Source organism: Strongylocentrotus purpuratus, unplaced genomic scaffold (assembly GCF_000002235.5).
Source record: "Strongylocentrotus purpuratus isolate Spur 01 unplaced genomic scaffold, Spur_5.0 spur5_scaffold_11, whole genome shotgun sequence".
Taxonomy (NCBI): domain Eukaryota; kingdom Metazoa; phylum Echinodermata; class Echinoidea; order Camarodonta; family Strongylocentrotidae; genus Strongylocentrotus; species Strongylocentrotus purpuratus.
In genome coordinates this window covers 20519332-20543145 of record NW_022145596.1, presented here as the reverse complement: position 1 = coordinate 20543145, position 23814 = coordinate 20519332, and the positions used below count along the sequence as shown (strand labels likewise).

General features: G+C 39.3%; 1 protein-coding gene across 1 annotated transcript; it reads left to right on the top strand.

The window, feature by feature from the left end:
- The first annotated feature begins 887 nt into the window (after positions 1 to 887).
- On the top strand, positions 888 to 23137 carry LOC115922271 (UDP-glucuronosyltransferase 2C1-like). Its single transcript, XM_030980877.1, has 4 exons — positions 888 to 1001; positions 8458 to 8691; positions 16828 to 17047; positions 21000 to 23137. Exons 2-4 carry the CDS (start codon positions 8460 to 8462, stop codon positions 21382 to 21384), a joined length of 837 nt encoding a protein of 278 aa, XP_030836737.1. The 5' UTR covers positions 888 to 1001; positions 8458 to 8459; the 3' UTR covers positions 21385 to 23137.
- Positions 23138 to 23814: the final 677 nt, after the last annotated feature.

Below are 23814 nucleotides of genomic sequence, written 5' to 3'. Positions count from 1 at the left end.
CGTATCCTATACAGACGATACTGTTGTCTCGTAAGACCCGCATGCAGTAAAGAACGCACTGAGTACACTAATTCAAATTTCCTCTGTCATCACGTTCGCCTTCTCTCATAGATCTTATATCCTCAGTAGCCAGACGAGAATTCGTCCTACAAACGAACATGCCTACCCGTTCTCTCGGCTTTTTTCTCCTCGCTTGTCTTTTACAATGTAGATTATCGTACGAAGCTCGTATCTTACTGACGACGGGAACAAACTTCGGCAGCCATTTCTCAGTTTTTTCGACTGTCGGGCATGCCCTGGTCGACCGAGGTCATACAGTCACAGCGTTCATTAGCGATGCCTATGCCGAGAAGGCAAACGACCCGCGCCTTGAACACCTCCAAATCGAAGCCTTTCACGATAGCAATGGAGAAGCCACTAGGAAATATTCGGACGCATTTACCAAGCATCTTATGGATAAAAAGTCATCTGGATTTACCCGATTTTTTAAATGGATGCCACCGAATCTCTATTCCTCCATCGAAAGTTGCAAGGACATGATCAATCATTTTGAAAACAAAGAGCACCACTTTGATCTGGTCTTGTTGGATGGACACAGTTCCTGTTCAGTCTTTCTTGCAAGTCGACTAGCAATTCCCTACGTTCTTCTCATTCCAAGTGGCATTAAACCTAGCCTAGCTCGACGTCATGGGATCCCGGACACCACCTCTTACTATCCCGAAATGTCGACGGGGTTGTCGTACCGCATGACTTTCTCGCAGCGTGTCTCCAACACCGTCAGCGGCCTCGTAGCCGACATCGCGATCTTCTTCGAGTACGACGCTCTTTCTTTTCTACTGAGCATGCGTTATAACATCACGAAGTCAGTTCGTAACCTCGTGTCAAATGCTCAACTCATTCTTATAAACTCTGATTTCTCGGTGGATTATCCATTTCCCTTATATCCCAATGTGGTTACAGTAGGGGGGCTTACTACTCGTCCAAAACAACCATTAAGCGAGGTAAGTGGTATGATCTTACACCGAATCTCATTTTCACGTGTCGTCTCTGAATGTCGGAATTGTCTATTGTCATTGTTTTTCTAAAAATTAGTTGTCCATTTGCTTTCCGTTAACTAAAAGCATTATCATTAATGTCAATATTATATTATCGCAATGATCTTTCGAGCAAATTAAATTTGATATTTTCAATCATCTCATCCATCACTTTTTGGAAATCATTGTGCGAAATGTACAATGAGTCAATGACATATTACGTAATGCTGACCTATAGGCAATAAAAGAGGGTATTGAATTTGGCCTGAAGTTGATTTCGTGACAGTTTTTATGATCATATATATTTCTTTCACATGGTGTGTATCAATCATCAATCCACAAAGATTTTTACCATCAACAAAGGCTGGACAAATGTTAATATTTCACAAACTCATAAAGAAGTTGCCATTCGTCTTTAGCACAATTTAAAAAGAAATGTCACAAAAATGCTCTTTTGGATTCGAATCGATCTCTTTTCGTGTTAAATATAAACAAAAACATTTTACGTATCAATTCAATTATTACATGTTAATGTTACATAATGTAGAATAAGTTCATAAATTTGTACATCAAACAAATATAAAAGTAATGAAAATGGATCAATTATTGACTAAAACGTATTCATAGTATTTACATTGAAATTATTCTGCACCGAATCGCCCCTCAAAAGTACCTCAAAAGGCAAGTGAAAATGACAACTTATCAACGATTACACTTACATGTACACTGTCGCTCATAACGTTGGAATATTTTTTCTTTTACCCCAATTTATGGAATTATTTTGATTATAGTAGCATACACATGCTTTAGCAGTCGCGCTAAACAAACACTGGCAAATTATCATTCAGTAAAATCTGAGAATGTATATTATTATCTAGATCTATTAGGAATAAATCATTATCAAAATAAATCTATAAATTTCCAACGTTATGAGTGACAGTGTATAATAAAGCTGATTGCGTAAAATCCGGTCGCAAAGATTTTCGAAAAATCAATCTAAGACAAATTCAATACCCTTGGCCACTTTTTATCTAAATGTGTGAACATTACAATTAACCAAAACAACATTTACCTTTCTTACAAAAACAACGCTTTCGGTTGTTTTATTCGAAAATGAGCTTACTTCAAACAATTTCGTTAAGAATAAATAAACATATTGATTTTATTGAAATTTGGGCTGCATCATCTACATCGAAAAACATAGTTTAAGGTGACTCGGTAACACTGTCGAAGGTTGATTTAAAAAAGATTGTATGAAATATTACTTATTATATTCCTTCTACTGTATTAACCCTCTAACATTCTAAAAAATCCTGAAAAAAATTTATCAAACTTCAAAGATATTTATGGTTTTCTTTGAAGGCGTCACAGTGCCACACCCTCTATTGACAGTAAATTCTCCCAGCCGTTTTTTAATGAAAATAAGACATATATAAGCTTTTAAAAATCTTCTACATTTAAATGTCTAGAATGATATAGAGCCAATTCATTGTTTCGTGACCATTTACATTCACCTAAAATGTAATTAAATTGTAATAATATATATATATATATATATATATAGTTGAGAGGATTAAGGAATCGATCAGATCAGTGTTCCCCAATTTTTATCATTGATAATGGTTTGTTTTCACTCAAACTATCAGATTATCTTTAATTGTACATCCAGCATTGAAGTCACTACCTTAGCACCCTTTTCTCTCATCTGAAAAATGTTACAAAATCCCTTTAAAGGAAACCTCCCATCTCCCTGCTCAGACCCGGAAATAAATGGAGCTATTTTGAGAGATTAAAAGTATTCTTGCCAAGTAATATAAACAATTCCCACCTAAACCGTATGTTAGAGGTTTTGAGCAAGAATAATGTACAGTTTCTCAGCACGACATGGCCATCGCCGTTTCTTGATAGCGTGATGGTTTTTAAAAGATAATTTATGATAGGCTAAGATCCCATTTACTGTTGATTTACTGGTCAGTAGTAGTGAAGACAGCTTTTGCGACCTTAGCAGTGATTTCCACAAACAGGATGGCAGTGAGAAGAAAGAATGAAAATGAAACTAAATACAGATTAAATTTATCTCATCCAGTTGATTTAATAAAATTACATTACTTTTTACACATATTATTTAGGGCTTAAACATTTTTATGGACTCTGAAGGCTTATTGCCAGTAACACGATTCTCGGCACCCATATATCTCTATTTTTTAATACAGATTATATTTTCCTCATCCAGTTGATTTAATCAAATTACATTACTTTTTACACCTATTATTTAGGGCTTAGACATTTTATGGACTCTGAAGACCTATTGTCCGTAATACGATTCTCGGCAGTCATGATATCTTTTTTTCTTCTTCGCCGGACGCCTGCAACTGATGGGGAGGGGTGCACGCCGGCTTGAATTTTGTACACTCCTGAAGATAGACAGGTTACCTAGACTGAGTGATATATTTCTTTTGAAAAAGAAAAAGATTTTAAATTGAATGTAGGCCCTCTGTGTATATTCATCAAACAAACGTGCGAACTAGAGAACAATTAAAAAGGAGCCAACTTCATCAAAATAAACTAATGCTTCCTTCCCAAATGTCCATGTCCGGTATACGGTTTTTTTTTTTTTTTTGCATAGCGACAGGAAATTTGAATCAAGAGCAGCCAACTTCTGATAAAAGTTAAACGAACTAATAATTTGTGACGTTTTTCACCCTTTTTATTCTTACATGGATCCAGGGTACCAATATCACATGGAGATAATTTCTCCTTTAATGTCCCCATATGTGTATATCAAAAGAATACAACTGGAATAGTTTTGCACTCAATTTTAAGACGTGGTCCCATATAAAATGTATTTACAACACCTGCCAATGTATACGTGTATCAACAAGACTGAGTAAATATGCCACCATTTTGATGATTCCCAAAATCATATAGTGAGTCGAAAATTATTTTAGTCCAAGCGCATGCGAATGTGAATTCGGCGTAGCTCCTTAAGTCGCAAATTCATGTGATAATGGACATAGTTTCTAAATATCATTTCAAAATTGAAAAATGCAGGTGACCGCCATTTTAAGCTACAGCTTCAACTTAATGGCCACAAGAAAGGAACCTGTTTGGGCGACCAAACTTATAATACATATAATCAGAAAGATATTAATCATAACAGCCACAAAGTATAGAAAATTATTTTGGTTTAAAGGCATGAAATGAAAAGCGTTAAGTTTAAATGTATATAGTTTAAGTGTAAGTCTTTGGGAGTATAATTGGCTTTCGTGAACACCACTGTTCTTGAACTTTGACGTGTATAATGTACATCAGCGGAATAGAATGCATCGGAAAACCGGAAATTGGTCCAATATAGGAAAAGAAAGTTCAAAGGTCAAAAGTATTATTCGTATATGGACCATAATGAAAGACCACATTCTTTGGAATAGCGCATATTACATTTTCCTGTATAGGCCTACATTTCGCTTTAAATTTGGACGTAAGTTCCTTGGCTTGACTTTTATTTTGCAGGTAATATAGAATGAAACTTTTATTGACATAATAACAATTGCAAAGTCCATGGTTTTAACTCAACTCCTGACATGATGCGTGTTCAGCACAAAAACATAGTCATAAAAAATATAGCCCATAATGAATCATGTCATTTTGAACTCAACGGAGAATGTCAACGAACTTTTGAACAGTAATGCGTACGTGCTTCTTCCTCTCTCTCTTAGTCATAACTCCCAGCGCTCTGCGTGCGCATTTAAGTACTGATGAATCGCTTCCGGTGTTACGATGGGTACTTATACTTCCATACAAAGAAACGGGTACCGTTATAATTTCCCTCCGAATATCGCATTATTACGATAGGTAAGAGCAGTTCGTTTGGTCTGCGCTCAACCCTCACAGATATCGTACTCACGTATACAAACGTGTATATTATGCAATATAGCCTCAACCTACGAAACAGTAAACTTTAATAGGCCTATATCGAAGATAATTATGAAAATAGAAATAATGCAACAGACTGACACAAGACAGTGTCATTATGTGTGAGCTTTCTGAAGAATTGTTACCTTTAAAATGATGGCTCTTTATTAAAATGCCCCCATGTTCGAAATGATAAGATGTAGCATGCGCATAGTCCCAAATTCCCTCATTTCGTATTTTGAATAGCGGTCCTTCACGTAAAGGGAGTTGCACGTTTTGAAAAGCGGTCCTTATGAATAGCGGCCCTTATGGCTAGAAAAGTTACCCCACAGCTACAGTCGGTGTAATACTATGATACTCGATCGCAGTAGAGTATATTCATATATAGTTGCTGTGCTATATAAATTGACCTCTCATTATTAGTATTCACAAACCTCATGGTAGGCCTATACACCAGTTGTTGATTATATTACATAATCAACCCTTTCCAATTACTTTCCGGCAGTTTCTTTAGGAATGTAATCGGATTACCTGGGCCCCGTCTTATATAAAGAGTTGATATCAATCGCAACTAATTCATAAGAGATAGGGGACTACAAACTTGCGATTGATTTGGATTAATCACAACTCACTATAAGACGGGGCCAGAACTCAACATAGAGTATCAGACGATCGGTCAAGATTTGTAAGGTCAAGTGGTAAGGCGAGATGCGTCAGGACTTAGGACCATTTTTGAAGTATTTTTTCTTACACTTACGGTTTATAATTAAGGTCGATAGTCTATGACATGGGTGCTGGTCAATTACCAAATGGTTGATGTATGATTAAAAAGTCTTCATTTTCTATAACTTCTCGAAAGAGTTACATAAATAAAACAGAATTACATGGTATGGCTTAAAGGACTCCATGAAAATAACCGAAATGCAATTAAGTCAAGTAAAGTCGTGGAATATTACGGCGTATCCAGACGTTGGCCTCAGAAGGGGCGAACCCTTAGCGCAGTAAGACATCACTTTTTCTTGAGAGCCATGGGCCCCGTCTCATGAAGAGCTACGATGGAAACTTGATATTGATAACAATTTCAAGATTTATACGACGAGGCCATGGATTGAGTTAGAGGATCGAGGAGGGTTTTTTTTTTTTGGGGGGGGGGGAGGGGGGTGGGGGTTGGAAATCTTTCATGAGGGGCTCCCCCCCCCCCTCCTGACCTCCTACAAATACGTCCTTAGCTCGCTGTATAACAGTGTACAGTTATAATTTAAATATAATCCCCCATTTATTGTCATATTTGATTGTCTTGTCAGAAAACTTAAATAAAATCATTCCCCGAGAAAACAGGTATTCATCCTTGTCTCGATTACGGTGTTTCTTAATACAGAATTTGTCCCGAAAAATGAAAAAATGGCCTCTTTTGAAACTTTGTTTGGTCCATGCAGTCTTGAATGTAGGAAATGTCCACGGAACAATAGTCTCCGGAGTATCTCATCCCGACCTCGTCACGTAGGAGAAAAAAGAAGATTTTTTTTAATTTTTTTTTATATAATTTGTGATTTGTATCATTATTTGTATGTCAGTTTTGATTTTTAAAAAGCTTTAGAAATGTCTCATGAAAGGGATCATTGTCAAACTTCGACAACAAATAGCAGAAATGTTTGAACCAAACATTTGTTTACGGTGTAGTCCTGTATAAACGATGTGTGTGTGCAGAGCATGTGGTCTTCAGCATGAGTGAAAATCGTTTCATTTTTAGAATTCCAAAACTTAACAGTGCATGTCAGTAATCATGTACTAGAATCAACCTTCCCTATCACGCCTAGATCCCTATATAATTCAATAATTCCTGCTACTTAATTTCAATTTAATTTACCTGCTTTACATAATAGCGTCTCTTTACATGTAGATAGAATCCACTTTGCACACATTAATTGGTGCTATGTCTGGCAAAACTCTGCCAAAACGTTTAGATGTTAGAAGAAACCTATCTTCAAGAAGTATGATCCAGACAGTTTCATTCACAATGCAATGTTATATGAGCGGCATGCAGTATACTGGATTTTGTCTTTGATTGTGTATATGTCATTAGATCTCATATTATAGAACTCGATCTCGCTTCAACTGATACTAAACACCCTAAATAATTATCCTGATGTTGCCTTGTTCTTGCAAAGATCATATAATTGTTATGGGCAGAGGAAAAGAAACTTCTCTCATATACACAGTTAACAGCTGAATTACCAGGTTTTGTAATTTTTAAGTGTGTGAAAATTGATGTTTCCTGAGAACAAAGGCCCTAATTCAACTCGTCCCTCCCTTATTCTTCAGTTACGAAAAAAACACACACACACACAAAAACAAAAACAAAGTTACAAGGGGTATGAATAACTTAGTTGTTAACTGAAGGAAGGAGGCGAGTTGGCTCAGTCGGTAAAGCGTCTGCCTGTCGAACCAAAGATCCCGGGTTCCGGACTCCCATCCAGGCGGATGACTGAAGTCTGCGCTGTGTGTTAACGTGCCCCTTCCCTTGTTCATAGACGCAGGTTATGTCAAGTGGAAAACACTCCGTCCCCGTGTACAGGAGAGTCACCACCCTTGCACGTTAAGAACCCATTGCACTATTCGTATAAGAGAAGGGGGAAACCCCGGTGTAATGGTCCACCTGCACACCCCAATCAGGCCGAGTATACGGCATCTGCAAGAATCTTCAGTATTGAATGAGGCAGATTATCTTGAAGAAGAAAAACTGCATTTACATGTGCCTGAGTAACTTCACATGTACAAATTGTGTGCTTAAAATGTACTAAGTAAGCCACTACACAAATCTATCACAAAATTGGTTTTGTCTGCCAAACTTATTTATTTATTTCTTGGCGATAATCCAAGGATCACTCATCACTCAGGTGAGATATTTCCTGGATTGTCAAATTGGCAATCGGCAAACGGTTAAATAATTAGTCTACAGGTGGATGGGGGATCAGGTTCGAGCCCCCCTTCCATCACCCCTTTAATACTACTGGCATCATTTGATTACATTTTGATTACATTTTGATCACACGTTTCTTGTTGGAAACGGACACAAAGTAGCTTAAAGCTAAGTGAATGAGCAGCAATATGAAGAAACTTGAAGAAACAAAACTGGTTCGAACGATTCAGAGCTGTATGAAAGGACTAGTGTAGGCCTATGTAGAAATATTTTTGAAGGATAGTAAATTTTAATTTGATGAATTATTTTGTATTAAAAATGATTGGTTTGATTGAGTCCTCAATTTTTCTTAAAATGTCAAATCAACATTATACAAGGGCTGAGGATTACCATCTTTTTCATAATGAGAGATGAACACTTATAAAAGACTGGATTCACCTTTCCACTGTTACATCCAGAATGTTAATTTACCACATTGATAATGTCGTTATTCTTCGGCTCTGTTAAGTGTTGACATAACGGTAAGTTGTTTTTTATCATCTAGAATGAAACTCTATTTCGTTGTGTTTTATCTTTTTTGTTTATGTACAGACATGGGAGGAATTTATGGCTTCCTCTGGACAACATGGTGTGGTCCTATTTACACTGGGGACCTATGCTGGTTCTGCTGCAACGCTACCATTGTGCGAGATGGAGAAATTGTCTCGGGCATTCAGTCTCGTACCCCAGCGCGTGGTCTGGCAAATGAAGGGAGAGCCACCCCGTCCTTACAGGTCGGCGAGAACACGCGAATCGTTCCATGGATGCCCCAAAATGACCTGCTAGGTAAGTGGGCTTTGTTGGCACTGCATGCATCCTAGGCTTCCGCTCCCCGACAGCCCTGCGACAAAGAAGCTGGCTAGGTTGAATGAGCCATATCCCTTCATGCTCAAGAAAGGAGTGTACTACTTGTTGCCCGGCGAGATCGGGCTGTAATGTTGCCTCCTACACTTTTACTGGCAGGGGAGATTCTATGACTAGGGCCCCGTTTTATAAAGAGTTGATATTAATCGCAACTATGTACAAACGCGATGCAAACTTGCGATTGATTGGAGGACCTACGATTGATTTTGATCGATTGCAACTTTTTGTAAGACAGGGCCCAGGCATAAAAAAAAATATTCCAAAATGAATGCTCAACCTATCTGCATCAGCAGGTGAAAGGAACACTGTAATGATTTGCTGCTCAAGTCTACCCTCATATTAATTTGTTTTTTATAGAAAATGAGAGAAACAGGTGAGTGAAAGTTTGAGCAAATTTTGATTAAAAATATTTAAGTTATTGATGACGGGATGGATTTCTTTCATACAGGGGTTTTATATAAAACAACATATTTGCAACGATTTTATTTCGGGTTATTGTATGACTGAAAATTTTCTTTATGGCAAAAATATATTTGTTCTGAATTTGTAGTACCTAGCAAGTAGGAGGGGAGCTCGAAAGATAATAACTTTCTTATTTGTAATTAAATTTTGCTCAAACTTTCACTTACCTATTCCTCTCATTTTCTACTTTTATTTATAAAAAAAAATCCTATTAGGGTGAACTTTCCCTTTAATACTTCTAAATCATCTCGGTCACCTTTTCACTATCTTCACCTGATTGACAAAACAAGAGAAGGGGTCATATCTTTCATAGGTGAAACGGGATAACTATTTCGACAAAAGTGATCATGTCCAAAATAACGTACAGTGTATTATATACTTTATTCACAACTATGCCAAAGCCTTTCATTTCGTCGATAATTTCTTGCATGAGACAGGAACAGCTCTTTCAAACAGGTCACTATTGATATCAGGGGCGTAAATCCGTACCGAGGGGTGGGGGGATGATCGGCGATAGCCATCACATACTAGCACGAGCACACGCGCGCCCACACTAATTTACGCAAGCGCGCGCAATCGCGCACGCACAAACACACAACACACACACACACACAAACGAACTCAGTTTCTCGCGCGAAGCGCGGAAGCCTTGACGTTTCCTTTAGTTATTAGAGAAAGCAGACGATTAGGTGTACTGTTCTCGACTCTTGATTCTCGTCTGAATTGAGTTTCCCATTCCCGCGCGAAGCGCGAAAAGCTTAGACGTTTGATTTAATTATTATAGAAAGAAGACGATTCGTTGCACCGTTTTCGACTCTTAATAAGCCCTATTTATCTGAATTCAGTTTCCCCCTCTCGCGCTAAGCGCGGAAGTCTTGACGTTTCCTTAAATTATTAGGAAAAGCAGACGATTAGGTGTACTGTTCTCGACTCTTAATTTTAGTCTGAATTCAGTTTCCCCTCCCCGCGCGAAGCGCGGAAGTTTTGACGTTTCATTAAATTATTAGAGAAAGCAGACGATTCGCTGTTCCGTTCTCGACTCTTAATAAGCCCTATTTATCTGAAATCAGTTTCCCCCTCTCGCGCGAAGCGCGGAAGCCTTGACGTTTCCTTAATATATTAGAGAAAGCAGACGATTGGGTGTACTGTTCTCGACTCTTAATTTTAGTTTGAATTTAGTTTCCCCTTCCCGCGCGAAGCGCGAAAAGCTCAGACGATTGATTTAATTATTATATATAGAAAGAAGACGATTCGTTGCACCGTTTTCGACTCTTAATAAGCCCTATTTATCTGAATTCAGTTTCCCCCTCGATCGAAGCGCGGAAGCCTTAACATTTCCTTAAATTATTAGAGAAAGCAGACGATTGGGTGTACTGTTCTCGACTCTTAATTCTCGTCTGAATTCAGTTTCCCCTTCCCGCGCGAAAAGCTTAGACGTTTGATTTAATTATTATAGAAAGAAGACGATTCGTTGCACCGTTTTCGACTCTTAATCCCTATTTATCTGAATTCAGTTTCCCCCTCTCGCGCGAAGCGCGGAAGCCTTGACGTTTCCTTAAATTATTAGAGAAAGCAGACGATTGGGTGTACTGTTCTCGACTCTTAATTCTCGTCTGAATTCAGTTTCCCCTTCCCGCGCGAAAAGCTTAGACGTTTGATTTAACTATTATAGAAAGAAGACGATTCGTTGCACCGTTTTCGACTCTTATTAAGCCCTTTTTATCTGAATTTAATTCAATTCATTCAATATAAACAACAAATTAATTCATTCATAGACCTACACAAACATCACATGCATTGCAGCCCTTAAATATCATCCCCTTGTCCCTTAAGTTTTAGGTGCGAACAAATGACAACCACCGAGTAGGACTTGGGCAATGAAACAGTTACCGTATTATTTATCACTCTCAATCAGATGCGTTCACAGTTTTCACACCTCTTAAAAAATGTTTCTGGAATTCATATAATGATACATGTACTGTGTTTATTATTTAAATCTAATGAATTCTTTAATTTCCTCAGCTAAATCCTGTTTCAAATATAAAAATAATAAGAATGTGTACAGGCTTACCTTGAAATAACCGAAGAGACAAGCGGCCACTGTAAGTCTTGAACACGCCAGGTCTGGAACTTCAGTCTTCATCTACCCCCACCCCCCCCCCACACACTCCGGGGTCGGAGGGACCGCATGCGTGTTCCTAAAATCTCCAGGAAAGGGATATTTTTTCGCGCGACATAATCCGGCCCGAGAATTGTAAAAAACAAGGGGGTGTATTTGACTTTTCACCCGGAGATGTCTTTAAAAAAAGGGGGTGGGTTTTTCTCTCTCTCTCTCTTTGGACTCCTGAGAAATGTAAAAAGGGTGTTATAAAATATCTTGAATATCATAGAAAAATTGATCGAATCCCGGGATCAAATTCATGAAACTCCTGCTAGCTTTGAAAGCTCATTCAGGATTATTTCATTTTGAAAAGTAAAAACATTGGCCCCCAGCCCCCCAGTCCCCCTCGATCGACTAGAGCTTACCTGAAATGGGGGGGGGGGGGTGGTACACTTAGCAGTGTTCCGGATTTGGGGGGGGGGGGTCTCCAAGGCAGGAAAAGCCAGCGAAAAGCCGGCGAAAGGGGGATTCAGAAATGTTGGCAGTCCTGGGGGGGGGGATAGATAGGGGGTGCTTTCAAAGCAGGGAACGATGCAGCCCCCCCCCCCATCCCCCCCGGGATTTACGCCCCTGATAGACAGTGGTACGGACACACACTACAGTTTGAGTCAAACAAAAGTTTACACCTAGAAAATTGCTAATTATTAAAAATATCAGCACTCTTACATAAGATGTATAACAATTTACTGTTCATAGATGATTTTTGAAATAATTTTCTAGATGTAAACTTTTTTTGACTCACACGGTATAACCCCATTGATCTCCATGGGCTTTGCTGGCTTGAACAAATTATTGTTGTTCTTTAATATTGGGAATTATATAAGTCTATAGATCTGTGTCGGAGTCAAGCCTATACACAAGTGCATGTGTAATGGTAAATCAGACCTAGACAAAAAATGAGAGAACCAACGTTGCTGGATGAAAGGAGTTGCGGCGGGAAAAGATTCTCCAAAACCTTAATTTGGGGGAACTTTTTTCGGTGTAGATTTTAAACTTGGCGGTTGAAATGAACCACGATAATTTCGATCGCTCACTTGCTCAAACAAAAAATTAAGTTTGGTCAGTCTACTTTTATTATAAACTAACCTTTTGGTATATCTGGGTGACATAGCTTTATATTTATTTGATCTACAATACAGGCACGTAGCCACGGGGGGGGGGGGAGGGGCACGTGCCCCCCTAACTTTTCAAGATCGGTTGAACTTTTTAGACCCCTTTTTTTTACCGCGATCGATTACATTTGTGGTGCCCCCCCCCCCCCCCAAACATCAAACTCTGGCTACGTGCCTGCTACAATATCACCACTGCAACAGAAAAGGGGAGGGGGAGTGGACGGAGGAAGGAGTATTTTGAGAGATGGATCACTGCAATATGTGGCCAGCAATGTAAATGCATAAAAGAGACTGTATATGCTAATGTTTGAGGTAAAGAATTAACGAAGAACTCCTGTCGTATACAATCTGCATGTAAATTCATTTTGTCGGGTGTGTTTTGGAGGGAGGGGTGGGAAAAACTGCAATAGCAATGACAAAAAACATCAACATTTGAATCAATAATTACTTTAAGGTTCTGTATCCAGGCGCGTACGCAGGATTTTTTGAAGGGGGGGGGGGGGGGGTTAACATTTTTAATTCGGGCCGAAAATTTCGCACTTTTTTGTGTGAAAAATTTGACATTTTGCTCCGTTAGGGGGGGGGGGTAAGGTCAACTTTTTAGGTCAGCCATTGGTATAATTGTTTTGTTATAATTAAACAAAAATTAAACAATTAAAAAAATCAAGGGGGGGTTTCATCCAATATACACACATTAAAAATACCAAGGGGGGGGGGGTTCAACCCCCCCCCCCTGCGTACGCGCCTGTCTGTATCATTCACCATTATTTTGATTATTGCATACCGATTTCGCCCGTCAAAGTTAGCGCATTCAACTTCATTTTACTTCCACAACATTAACCGTTACATGAACCCTTACAGGTCTCATGTTTTTATGGGTTTATTTTCATAATAAAAAAAAAAAGGATTTCTTCTTTAAAATAGCAGAAATTTATGCAGTTAAATCTGGAGTACGTGTCATTAATCGTTCTTCAAATACGACCACATGATAATAATTGATAAATTCAAGGCCCTGGTCAAGGTTATTACAATCCACTTCAGACTATGCCCTTTTGGTATCTATATTTTAACAATAATAGTTACATGAACCCTTACACATCAAATGTTTTTTATGGGTTTATTTTCATAAATTTATTATTTTTCGTTTTAGTATAGCAGGAATTTATACCATAAAATCTGGAGTAGGCCTACGTGTCATTAATCGTTATTAAAATGCGACCACATGATACTCAATAGCTAATCAAGTATTTTGAGAAAGAAAAAACACAGGAGGAATTAACGTAGAAAAGTATCTTGCGAAAGGAACTTTTAAGAGAAATCGGAAGGGAGAAATGAAGAGAAGAGGAAAACAGATAATGATATATATATAGAGAAGGAAACATCTCTATGTATTCAAGAAAGAAATGAAGACGGGAGGGGAGGAAGAAGTTAGCCACAGTATAATAGTAGAAGTAGTAGTAGTATTAGTAGTAGTAGTAGTAGCAGCAGTAGTAGTAGTAGTAGTAGTAGTAGTAGCAGCAGCAGTATAGTAGTAGTAGTAGTAGAAGTAGTAGTAGTAGTAGTAGTAGTAGTAATCAGGCGCGTACGCAGGGGGGGGGGTGGGGGTTGAACCCCCCCTTCAACTTTGTTTATGTGTGTGTTTTGGAGGACCCCCCCCCCCTTCAACTTTTTTTTTTAATCACAAAAACAAAAATATCGATCGGCCAATTTTTCAAATTTTGGGACACACACACACACACACACTCGTAACCCCCCCCCCCCACTTATTCAGCGGTTGGCTGAGTCGTTGCGAAATTTTTGGGACCAACAAAATATAAATATATGATTTGGGGGGGGGGGGGTCTCCAAGGCAGGAAAAGCCAGCGAAAAGCCGGCGAAAGGGGGATTCAGAAATGTTGGCAGTCCTGGGGGGGGGGGGGGATAGATAGGGGGTGCTTTCAAAGGGAGGGAACGAGCATACTCGTACCCTAAATAACACTGAGTGGGGGGGGGGGGGGAGCCGGGCATATACTGTACATGATTGCACTTTTTAAGCGCTCGCGCGCTAGCGCACTTTACGTCTAGGCTATAATAATACCTTGCAAAATAACGAAAAATTATTCTGAAGTTTATGAAGTGCTTGTTCGCGCACGTCGCGTTACTACTCTTAATGATCGTGACATACTGTATATGTGTAGGCTATACAGTTATACATACATTTTAAAAAAAAATTGTACAGGCCATCCCCCCTACTTCAAGCCAGGGGGGGGGGGGGAATGCAGCCCCCATCCCCCGGGATTTACGCCCCTGATTGATATCCTCTTTTGAAAAGACAAACTTTCCAACCACCGACATTTCGTTTGGCGTGATAACTGCTAGATCATGTGAGGAGCTTAAAGGCCTGGCTTGGTGCCCTATACGGTTATACGTGTATCTCTAAACGCATGTGTGTTACGTCACTAATATAGGATTTCCCGGCCAAATTCGCGAGTTTGTCATTCGAATTAATTGTCTTGCGTTCAAATTCGACGGTTTTAGTGCAGTCAGGTATATCTCGGGCTTATATTCCCTTTTCTAGTTTTCAAATCTATGGAATTTTCGTTAGAATCTACGTATGTTTCATTCAAATTAACGAACATCGCTATTTGGTCATTCAATTTGGCGCAACACGATTTTCTGACAACGCGACGATGTACTTCTAGCATTCTAATTCATTTGTAGCATTCAAATTAGCACTTTGTGCACTTAAATTGATGGTCATTATACATTTCTCGTTTATTACACACTTTTTATAGCTCATTCTTTTTCTTTCAAGATTGTTTTTTCATGTGTATTTCATCATATTTCATTTTCTTGCATCTATACACTTATACTTATTAGATCTATCTGATATTCATCAGCATTTAAGTTTGATTATTAAGAAGAAAAAAACGACTTGTATCTACGGACCTGATGGTCTCGGTATATTTGTAAACGTTTATGTAAGGAAGTTGTTTGTCTTATGTTTCATCATAAATTGATCATAATTTCATCATAATTTCATTATGGAAGAAGGGTACAATATTGTGACTGGTGTGGGGACTAGAGTCAACAATTTGAAAATGATTCATTATTTAGCCATGTCTTTAGCCATCGATCTGCTGGTGGGCAAGTAAACTATGAAACTCTTTAAGAAAAACAGAGGGGTGTGCTGGGTATAAGAGACGATGTGAATTACTTTTGTAAAATTCCGAGTCTTTAGTAAAAGGGGGCGATTGAGGGTACCCCCACCTTTCCCGGGTATATGAACATGTCCGTGCAGAAATGCCATATCCCTTAATTTCGCCCCTTCTTTACTTTATGTCTGATTACATCCATCTGCATTGTCCTGAAAATAAATAAATGGATTAAGAGCTTAGAACCCAATGACAAATCATGCATTTTAACTGCATTATTTAAAAACTGTAAAAGTTTTTTGCAATTCTTCCCCCTAACATTCCTAACTTGAATAAAAAATATTACGACTACGAATGACAGGTGTTAATTTGAATGATAAAAATTACGCTTCGACAAGTGAATATTAATTTGAATGCTTGTTAAGCAGTTTCTAAATTGAATGACAAATCTATGAAACCCTTCGGCCAAAATCCTAAATTAAATACAAAAGCTGGAAAATTGAGTGATAATTGGCATGGCAAAGCCAATCTGCGCTAACTTAAATGCAAAGTAAATGAATTCGAATGACAAACACGCGAATTTGGCCGGGAAATCCTATACATAGTTTCACTTTAAATATTAAATGTAGCTTGCAACACAGTATATAGAGATACGACTGCCATGAGAGGCCTGGCTGTTTTATAGGCTCAAGGGGACGTGCACATCTTCAAGAGCCAACAGCCAGGCCTCGAATATGAAAGCAGTCGATGTTTTATTTATATACCGAATGGACACAAAAACGTACCAAGAATTCTTACCTTATCCTTTTCTTTAGTAAAGATTGGTTAAAACATCACGGAAAATCTGAGACACTGTCTGTCAATCTTCGCTAGAAAGATGACTGAATATTACCGAATCATTTCGGAATCGCAGACAAAAAGCACTGTAAGGCATCCGCGCTAGCACAGATAATTTTAACACGTAAACCAATAGGGATCGCAGCAAAATTTAACTATTTTCCCGGTACCCGGAATCTTGCGGGAATCTCATTCATGAACTATTGACCATTACTGGCATTGTTCTTTTCTTTACGAGAATGGCTAAAATCACTGTAGACCAATCAGATGGCTAGATTTCTAAAGAGAGGTAAGCCTATATAACATATTTATTTTGTGTTTGAATCTCTCCGTGACCGCCTCACAACCACAGGTGACCCCAGACTAAAGGCACTGGTCTTCCACGGCGGTAACAACGGCATGTACGAGGCCCTCTACCACGGGGTACCTATGGTGGTCTTGCCGCTCATCTTCGACCATCCCGACGTCGCCGTCCGGATCGTCGACCGCGGGATGGGCATCGCAGTCAACTTCTTCTCGTTCACCAGCGAAGAGTTAACGAAAGCCATCAACGATGTCATCAATAATTCGAGGTTAGAGAGGAGAGACTTATACGATGATAGTGATAATAATTATAGTAAAATAATAGTATTAATGATAGTAATAGTAATAATGATAGTAATAATATTAACGACATGAATATATTAAAATGATGATAATAACCATAATAATAATAATACTATCACAAGAATAGTTATAATATTAATAGTAATAATGATAATAACGATAGATAATGTTCAAGCTTGTTTTTAATTTTTTCCATATATTTTTTTCTTCTTTCAATTAATTATAGTATCCAACTATTTCTTTTCTTATACATCATTCGTTCATTAACTAAAACAATAATAATAATTTGTCCAGATAATAACACCATGATAATAATTAAGCATACAAGTCGATTACAACAAGGGACATATTAATTTATTTCATAATTCTTTGTATGAAGTATACTGGAACATGTACACCTAAGTGAAAAGTGGCATTTGTCGAATCATGTCTTGCCAAAAGGCCGTGAGTCACGAGCTGGGAAGTTAAGCGAATAACACATTATACCACAACCCCTCTAAAAAGCTAGCCGGATTCAATGCAGAATCTGAGTTGTTACTTTATTACCGCTATCATTCACCACAGTCATGACATTGGCAGAGCGTGGCTCAAGCCGCATAGAGGGTGAGGGGGCACTTGGCACCATGGGGATGGGGGTTGCGGCCTTACTTGGTGGATGAACTATGCATTTACAAGTCACCGATCACAGTAGGATGACCTACACACCTTTTCTCTACGTTCCTTTGTCCCCCCCCCTTTTTTTTAAAATATAAATTAAAACACAACCAATCATTGAATATGGAATAAGAAATCATGCCATTTCATATAAAATAATACATAGTTACAACTTGAAAGAGATTGTTCAGGTTTGGTTCTGGATGAGCTCCAATAAATATAAATGGAAATTGTCCACATTTGTTAACAAAAGAAAGCGTTTAGTCGAGAGAGCTTCCCAAGTATTTATTTTGTCGTGTTTGTTTCGCTATTTATTTCTCTATTTGTTTCGCTATTTGATCTGAAGAGGGGGCATACCCTTGTACCCCTGTAGCTAGTAGCTACGTCAATGATTCACCTCTCTCAACCATTAGCTGATTTATTGAAGTTGTTTCTCGTAACTCCCACTACTTATGCCTATACGTATCTTCACGAGCGAAGTACAGTAAATCAACCCGCAACATAGGACAAATAGAAAAAACAGCTCTAGTAGATCATTTACATTTACCTTCGTTCTCCTCTTCCCCTGAGGAAATAAACATGGGAAGAGGCCTCTCCCCCATCTTCTTTTATAACCCGTTTGTATACTCTCGCAAAAGATATTTCTTCAAGTACATCTCCGAAATGGTGTCGTTAAAGCCTGGCCAGAGAATGTGGAAGTGTACGCGAGGAAAGGCTCGATTACAAGTTTCGTGTGACTACGATATCGAATATAATGCTGTTCCAGCAATTGTTTATTTTACACATGAGTTACAATCCTTTTATATTTTCGTTATTATTTTCAGATCTATTCTTTTTAAAATAATTTTGAATGTTATCATTACTATTCAGGGGGCACAGGGGGCACGTGCCCCCCCCCCCCCCGTAACAAGGGGGAAGGGGGAAGGGGGAAGAGGAAAAGGAGAAAAAGGAGAAAAGGGGGGGGGGGAGTAAGAAAAGAAAAGAGAGAAAGAAGCAGAAAAGAGGGAAGAGAGAAAAGGGGAGAGGAGAAAAGGGATGAAGAAAGGGGAAGAGAGAGGAGAGAAAAGGGGGAAAAGGAAGAAAGGGGGAAAGACGTAGGAGAGAAAAGGAGGAAAAGGAGAATAATGAAAAAGGAAAAGAAAGAAAGGGGGATGATATTATAAGAAGGTGTTTTTTAACCGGGAAAGGGGCGGGGGCACGCAATTTTGTAGTGTGCATAATATGGGGTCCCTCTTGCCAGGCGTGTAGCCCTCCCCCCCCCCAAAAAAAGGCACAATAAGAACAACAAAAACAGAGATGGAAAAAGGGGGAGGGAAGAGAGAATTTTTGTAAGTTAAAGGAGAAAGGAAAACAAATGAAAAATAAATTAAACAACGATAGAAGAGAAGTGCGAGAGCAAGAGGAATTGCATTTCTTTATAAAATAATAATGAGATAACAACCAGGGGTGTCCCTAAAAGGGGGTTGTGGGGTGCGACACCCCCCCCCCACCTGTCAGGATATTGGTTGTAAAATTGCGCTGCTGTCGAGGAAAATGAGAAAAGGGGGAGGAGAAAATTAAGAGGAAAAGGAAAATAAAATTTTAAAAAGAAAAGGAAAAGAAAGGAAAGAAAGGAAATAGAAGAGAAGAAATAAAAGGAGAAAAGGAAAACAAAAAAGAGAAAGGGGAAACAAAAGAAACGGAGGATGGAAGAGAGGAGAGAGAGAAGGGGATAAGAGCCTGAGAGAAGAGGGAAAATATTTTTCCTACGAACTGTGACTTTTTATCGGACAAAAAGACATTTCTGATAATTCAGACATGATTAAGAATCCGAACAACGAATCGTCTTCTTTCTCTAATAATTTAATAAAAAGTCAAAGCTTCCGCGCTTCGCGTGGGAGAGGGAAACTGAATTCAGACAAGGATTAAGAGTCGAAAACAGTAAAACAAGTCGTCTTCTTTCTCTAATAATTAAATGAAACGTCGAAACTGAATTCAGACAAGAATTATTAAAGAGTAGAAAACAGTATGACGAGTCGTCTTCTTTATCCAATAATTGAATGAAACGTCAAAGATTAAAAAGACAACAGAACCGGTCACCAATGGAAGTACACGCCGTGAAACAGAATAACTAGAGAGAGAGAGAGTGTGTGTGTGTGTGTGTGTGTCAGACCCGTAGCCACGGGGGGGGGGTTGCAGGGGGGTTGCCCCCCAAATAATTCCAAGATCGGTTGAAATTTTGTAGACCCCTCGATCAATTACATTTCATTTTCGTTTCATTTCGTTTATTTCCATTTCCAACATGCATGAGCCCCCAAACAGCAAACTCTGGCTACGGCCCTGGTGTGTGTAGCAACATAACCCCCCCCCCCCCTGAATCTGGTCTGCAAGCACAGACACTAATTTGACACTTTATCAACAAATCATTGTGCCTTGAGAGAAGCCTAGCCCAGCTAAGTACATGGCCTATGGTAGTCGTATAGTGCAGACTCACATTTACGACTGACCAGGGTTTGTGCTTGCAGACTACCCTGAATCCGCCACTGATAACGTGGTATAACTTTGAAAGTAAATGTTAAGGTGACGCCCCTTGCCCAGACCTACCCCCGCTCCCCCGCCGCTGACGCCTTGCTCCATCGTTTTTCATATATTTCACCCCATGCGATTTTGTGCCCCCCCCCCCCCCCCCCCGGAGAAATTCCTGGATCTGCCACTGATTAGTAACAGCAATTTTCCGGGAGGGGGGAGGGATCAATTCGTCCCTTTTTTTCACGAAGTGACGGTAATGAGGAAAATTGCATATAATTTCAGTTTTTTTGTTGTTGGACATCATTCACTAACATCTTAAACCTCACAACATTTCGAATCACAATAATTTCTTATTATGTCACTATGACGATGACGTAAACAAGAAAATACCTAGTAAAAGGATTTCCTGTTTTCACGAAGTGACGGCTAAGTACGGCTAACTTTCTTTTAATTGCGCGCTCATCCGGCACTTCGTGAAAATAGGGACGAATTATCGTTTTGTTGACAAGAACAAAGAATTCTGTAGGATTTATCCTTTCACCACTTTGTAGGTGACTAAACTATTTTATCTGTAGTTACAACGAACAACACAAATGGTAATTTATATCGACGTGTAATATTCAAACCATCAGTTCATGTATCAAATGAAAAGCATCGGACAGGGATGACTACCCGGGCAAGGATGCATCCTTTATAAGGCTTGACGAATCAAGATTTAATCACTATGTTTTTGATCTATCTAATATTGTTCTACAGCTACAAGGAGAACGTACTTCGATGGTCGTCCATCTTCAAGGCCAATCCGCAGCTTCCCATGGAGAGAGCTGTATTCTGGATCGAGCACGTCCTCAAGTACGGCGGCGACTACCTCCGCACATCTCGGACTGAGCTCTACTTCTGGCAGGTCTGGTCCCTCGACGTCTACGCCTTTCTCCTCCTCATAGTCTATCTATGCTACCGGGTTCTCAAGTTCATGTATATCCGGCAGTATCATCGCATTCTATCGAGCGGTTGCTGTCTCATCGTCGGTTATCCGCTCCGGAAGCTTTGTCCCGGTCTCAGATTCCGACTCAACATGAGCGGTAATGTGGGGATGCGTTTCTGGGGAACACGCGGGCCTCGGAACAACGGAAAAGTTTGATATTTAAATAGCTTCTCTTTCTCTTTCTCCCCTCTCTCTTTCTCTCTCTCTCTCTCTCTCTCTCTCTCTCCCTCTCTCTCTCCCTCCCCCCCCCCATCTCTTTCTCTTTGGGCGTCTTTCGAAAATCAAAGAAACACCAAAGTTATGCTCTTATGGATTATTACCGTGCTTGATGTATTTTTTCTAAGGTAGTTGTACACCAATACTTAATATGACTTCCAAGCGTTACTAGTTCAATGATGACGAGTCTACTACACCTGTTTTGGGGTGGACGTTATTGTTCAAGAACATCACGCAGTGATGAAACATTGCCTACTTGATCCTCATATAAATAACCTAAAGTCATGAAAATAAAGCTTTTTAACCGCTGTCTATGACGTTTGCACAAAATTGAGACCTCCAGTATAGAATGATGTTAATATATGCACAGAAATATCGATGAATGTATAATAAAAATGATAAATATAAACAGGGGCGGACTGGTCGTGTGAAGTATAAAGAGCTGCTCAGTATCACACTTAAAATTGGACCCCAATTTTTAGGGGCATCTCAATTTGAATATTGGTATGGTAATACAAAATTGTTAACAAAATTTGGTTCATAGGTTAGATGGGGGTAGAATCGACTTAACTTGTTTCTGTTTCGGGGGGGGGGGGGGCTCTAGGGGCTATATCCGACGGCTATGCTTTGGCTGATAACTCGGGTCACATCCTGTGTGCTCGGATGGCTTGTTTGACTATTTCGATACAGGCTCTCAAGACTATTTGAAGACTACCCCCCCCCCCCCTCCCCCTCTCCCCAGCGCTCCCAGGCTTAGCATATTATATATGGGCATGTGAATAATTTCGAAACGCTGGTATTTTAGGTCGATTCGACCGGCCTCTCGGACATTCCGGGGTCGAACTTTAGTTCCAGTCCGCCCCTGATTATGTATGCAAGTCTCGTATTGATGTTCAACATGTAAAAACAAACTGCACTAGATTCGGTGCATGATTGATTTTGAGTTGTATTCTTAGCTCATGGGCCGGATGTTCTAAATGTCATTACCAGAGTATGTGATGTCATCTCTCTTCCAGAACGAACACTTAAACTGAAATAAAATGTTTGTTTTTTAATTTAAGGAAATAACACGTACTTATGACATATGCCAATGAATTCGATTGATACAAAATATCGTTGAAGGTGTGTTGAAGTACAGGAATAACAGAATTACGGTTGTATGTGGATGTTGGAGTAAGTGAAGGTGTTATTACATTTACTTATTTTAATATTATGTATTTGTTATTGTTTGATTTTGTGTTGTATCTGTTTATTCATAATGCATTCCATCTTGTATTAGGATATTTCATGTTACTAGCTAAAAATTAAAATTATCATTTTATGTCGAGCAGACCTCGGCAAGGTAAGAACGAACGTGATTTCTGTATGTTAATTTGCTTTTGCTTGGTTGTTTTTTCGCCTATTCAAACGTGCGCCACATTTTGTGTACTAGTAATATATAATTATGTTACACTGTCACGCATTATGACATTGACTTTGTTTTTAATAATGCACCAATACTGAATTGTTTCCAAGACATGCTCTGAGTTAAGAAAGGGATGAAGTGCTATTCAATGAGCAACATTAAACTTAAAGCACAGGATTTTATCGAATCCTGTGAACATAGTGCTTTTTTTATTGATTGATGCCTTCAAAAGAGCAGATACACAGAATGTTAAGACTGTTATTAAAGCCGAGTCTTTTCAAACAGAAATACGGAAAGCTGTCGTTCTTTTCTTAATTGTCGTTTAAATATGTGAAATGAGTTTGACAAAACGGATAAAGGAATAAGAACCTGTTCTCCGATTCTGCTTACCGAAACGATTAAGCTCTTTTCTTTGTAATGCAATATAACGTATAATTAATTTCCCCGTTTCTGCGTGGCTGGTTGGAATGAGTCGTGGCAAAGTGTGGTTAGCCGTGGTAAATTGTAGTGAGCTGTGGCGAGTTGTGGTGAGTTGTGGTAAAGTATGGTAAGTCATGGTGAATTCTGGTGAGTTGTGGTATATTTTGTAGAAACGAGGTGAATTGTTGTGGGTTGTTATGAATTATGATGAGTTGTTAGTATAGTGGTGAGTCAGGCGCGGATCCAGGATTTCTCAGGGGAGGGGGCCCATTTTTTTTATTTTTTTTTTTGCTCCCGAAAATTTGAAAATCGCGCCGGCCGAAAAGTCGCTCAGTGGGGGGGGGGGGGGGGGGGGGGGGGGGGTAGTGAGCACTATTTTTGTTTTGGCCCTCGAAAATTTGCACCCCCCCCCCCATCCCCCAAAAGCTAAAAATCACGTTTTTTCCCAGGGGGAGGGGGCGGGGGGGGGCGGATCCGCCACTGTGGTGAGTCGTGGTGGCCTGTGGTCGGTTCTGACCAATTTAGAGCTGTGGTGGGTCGTGGTA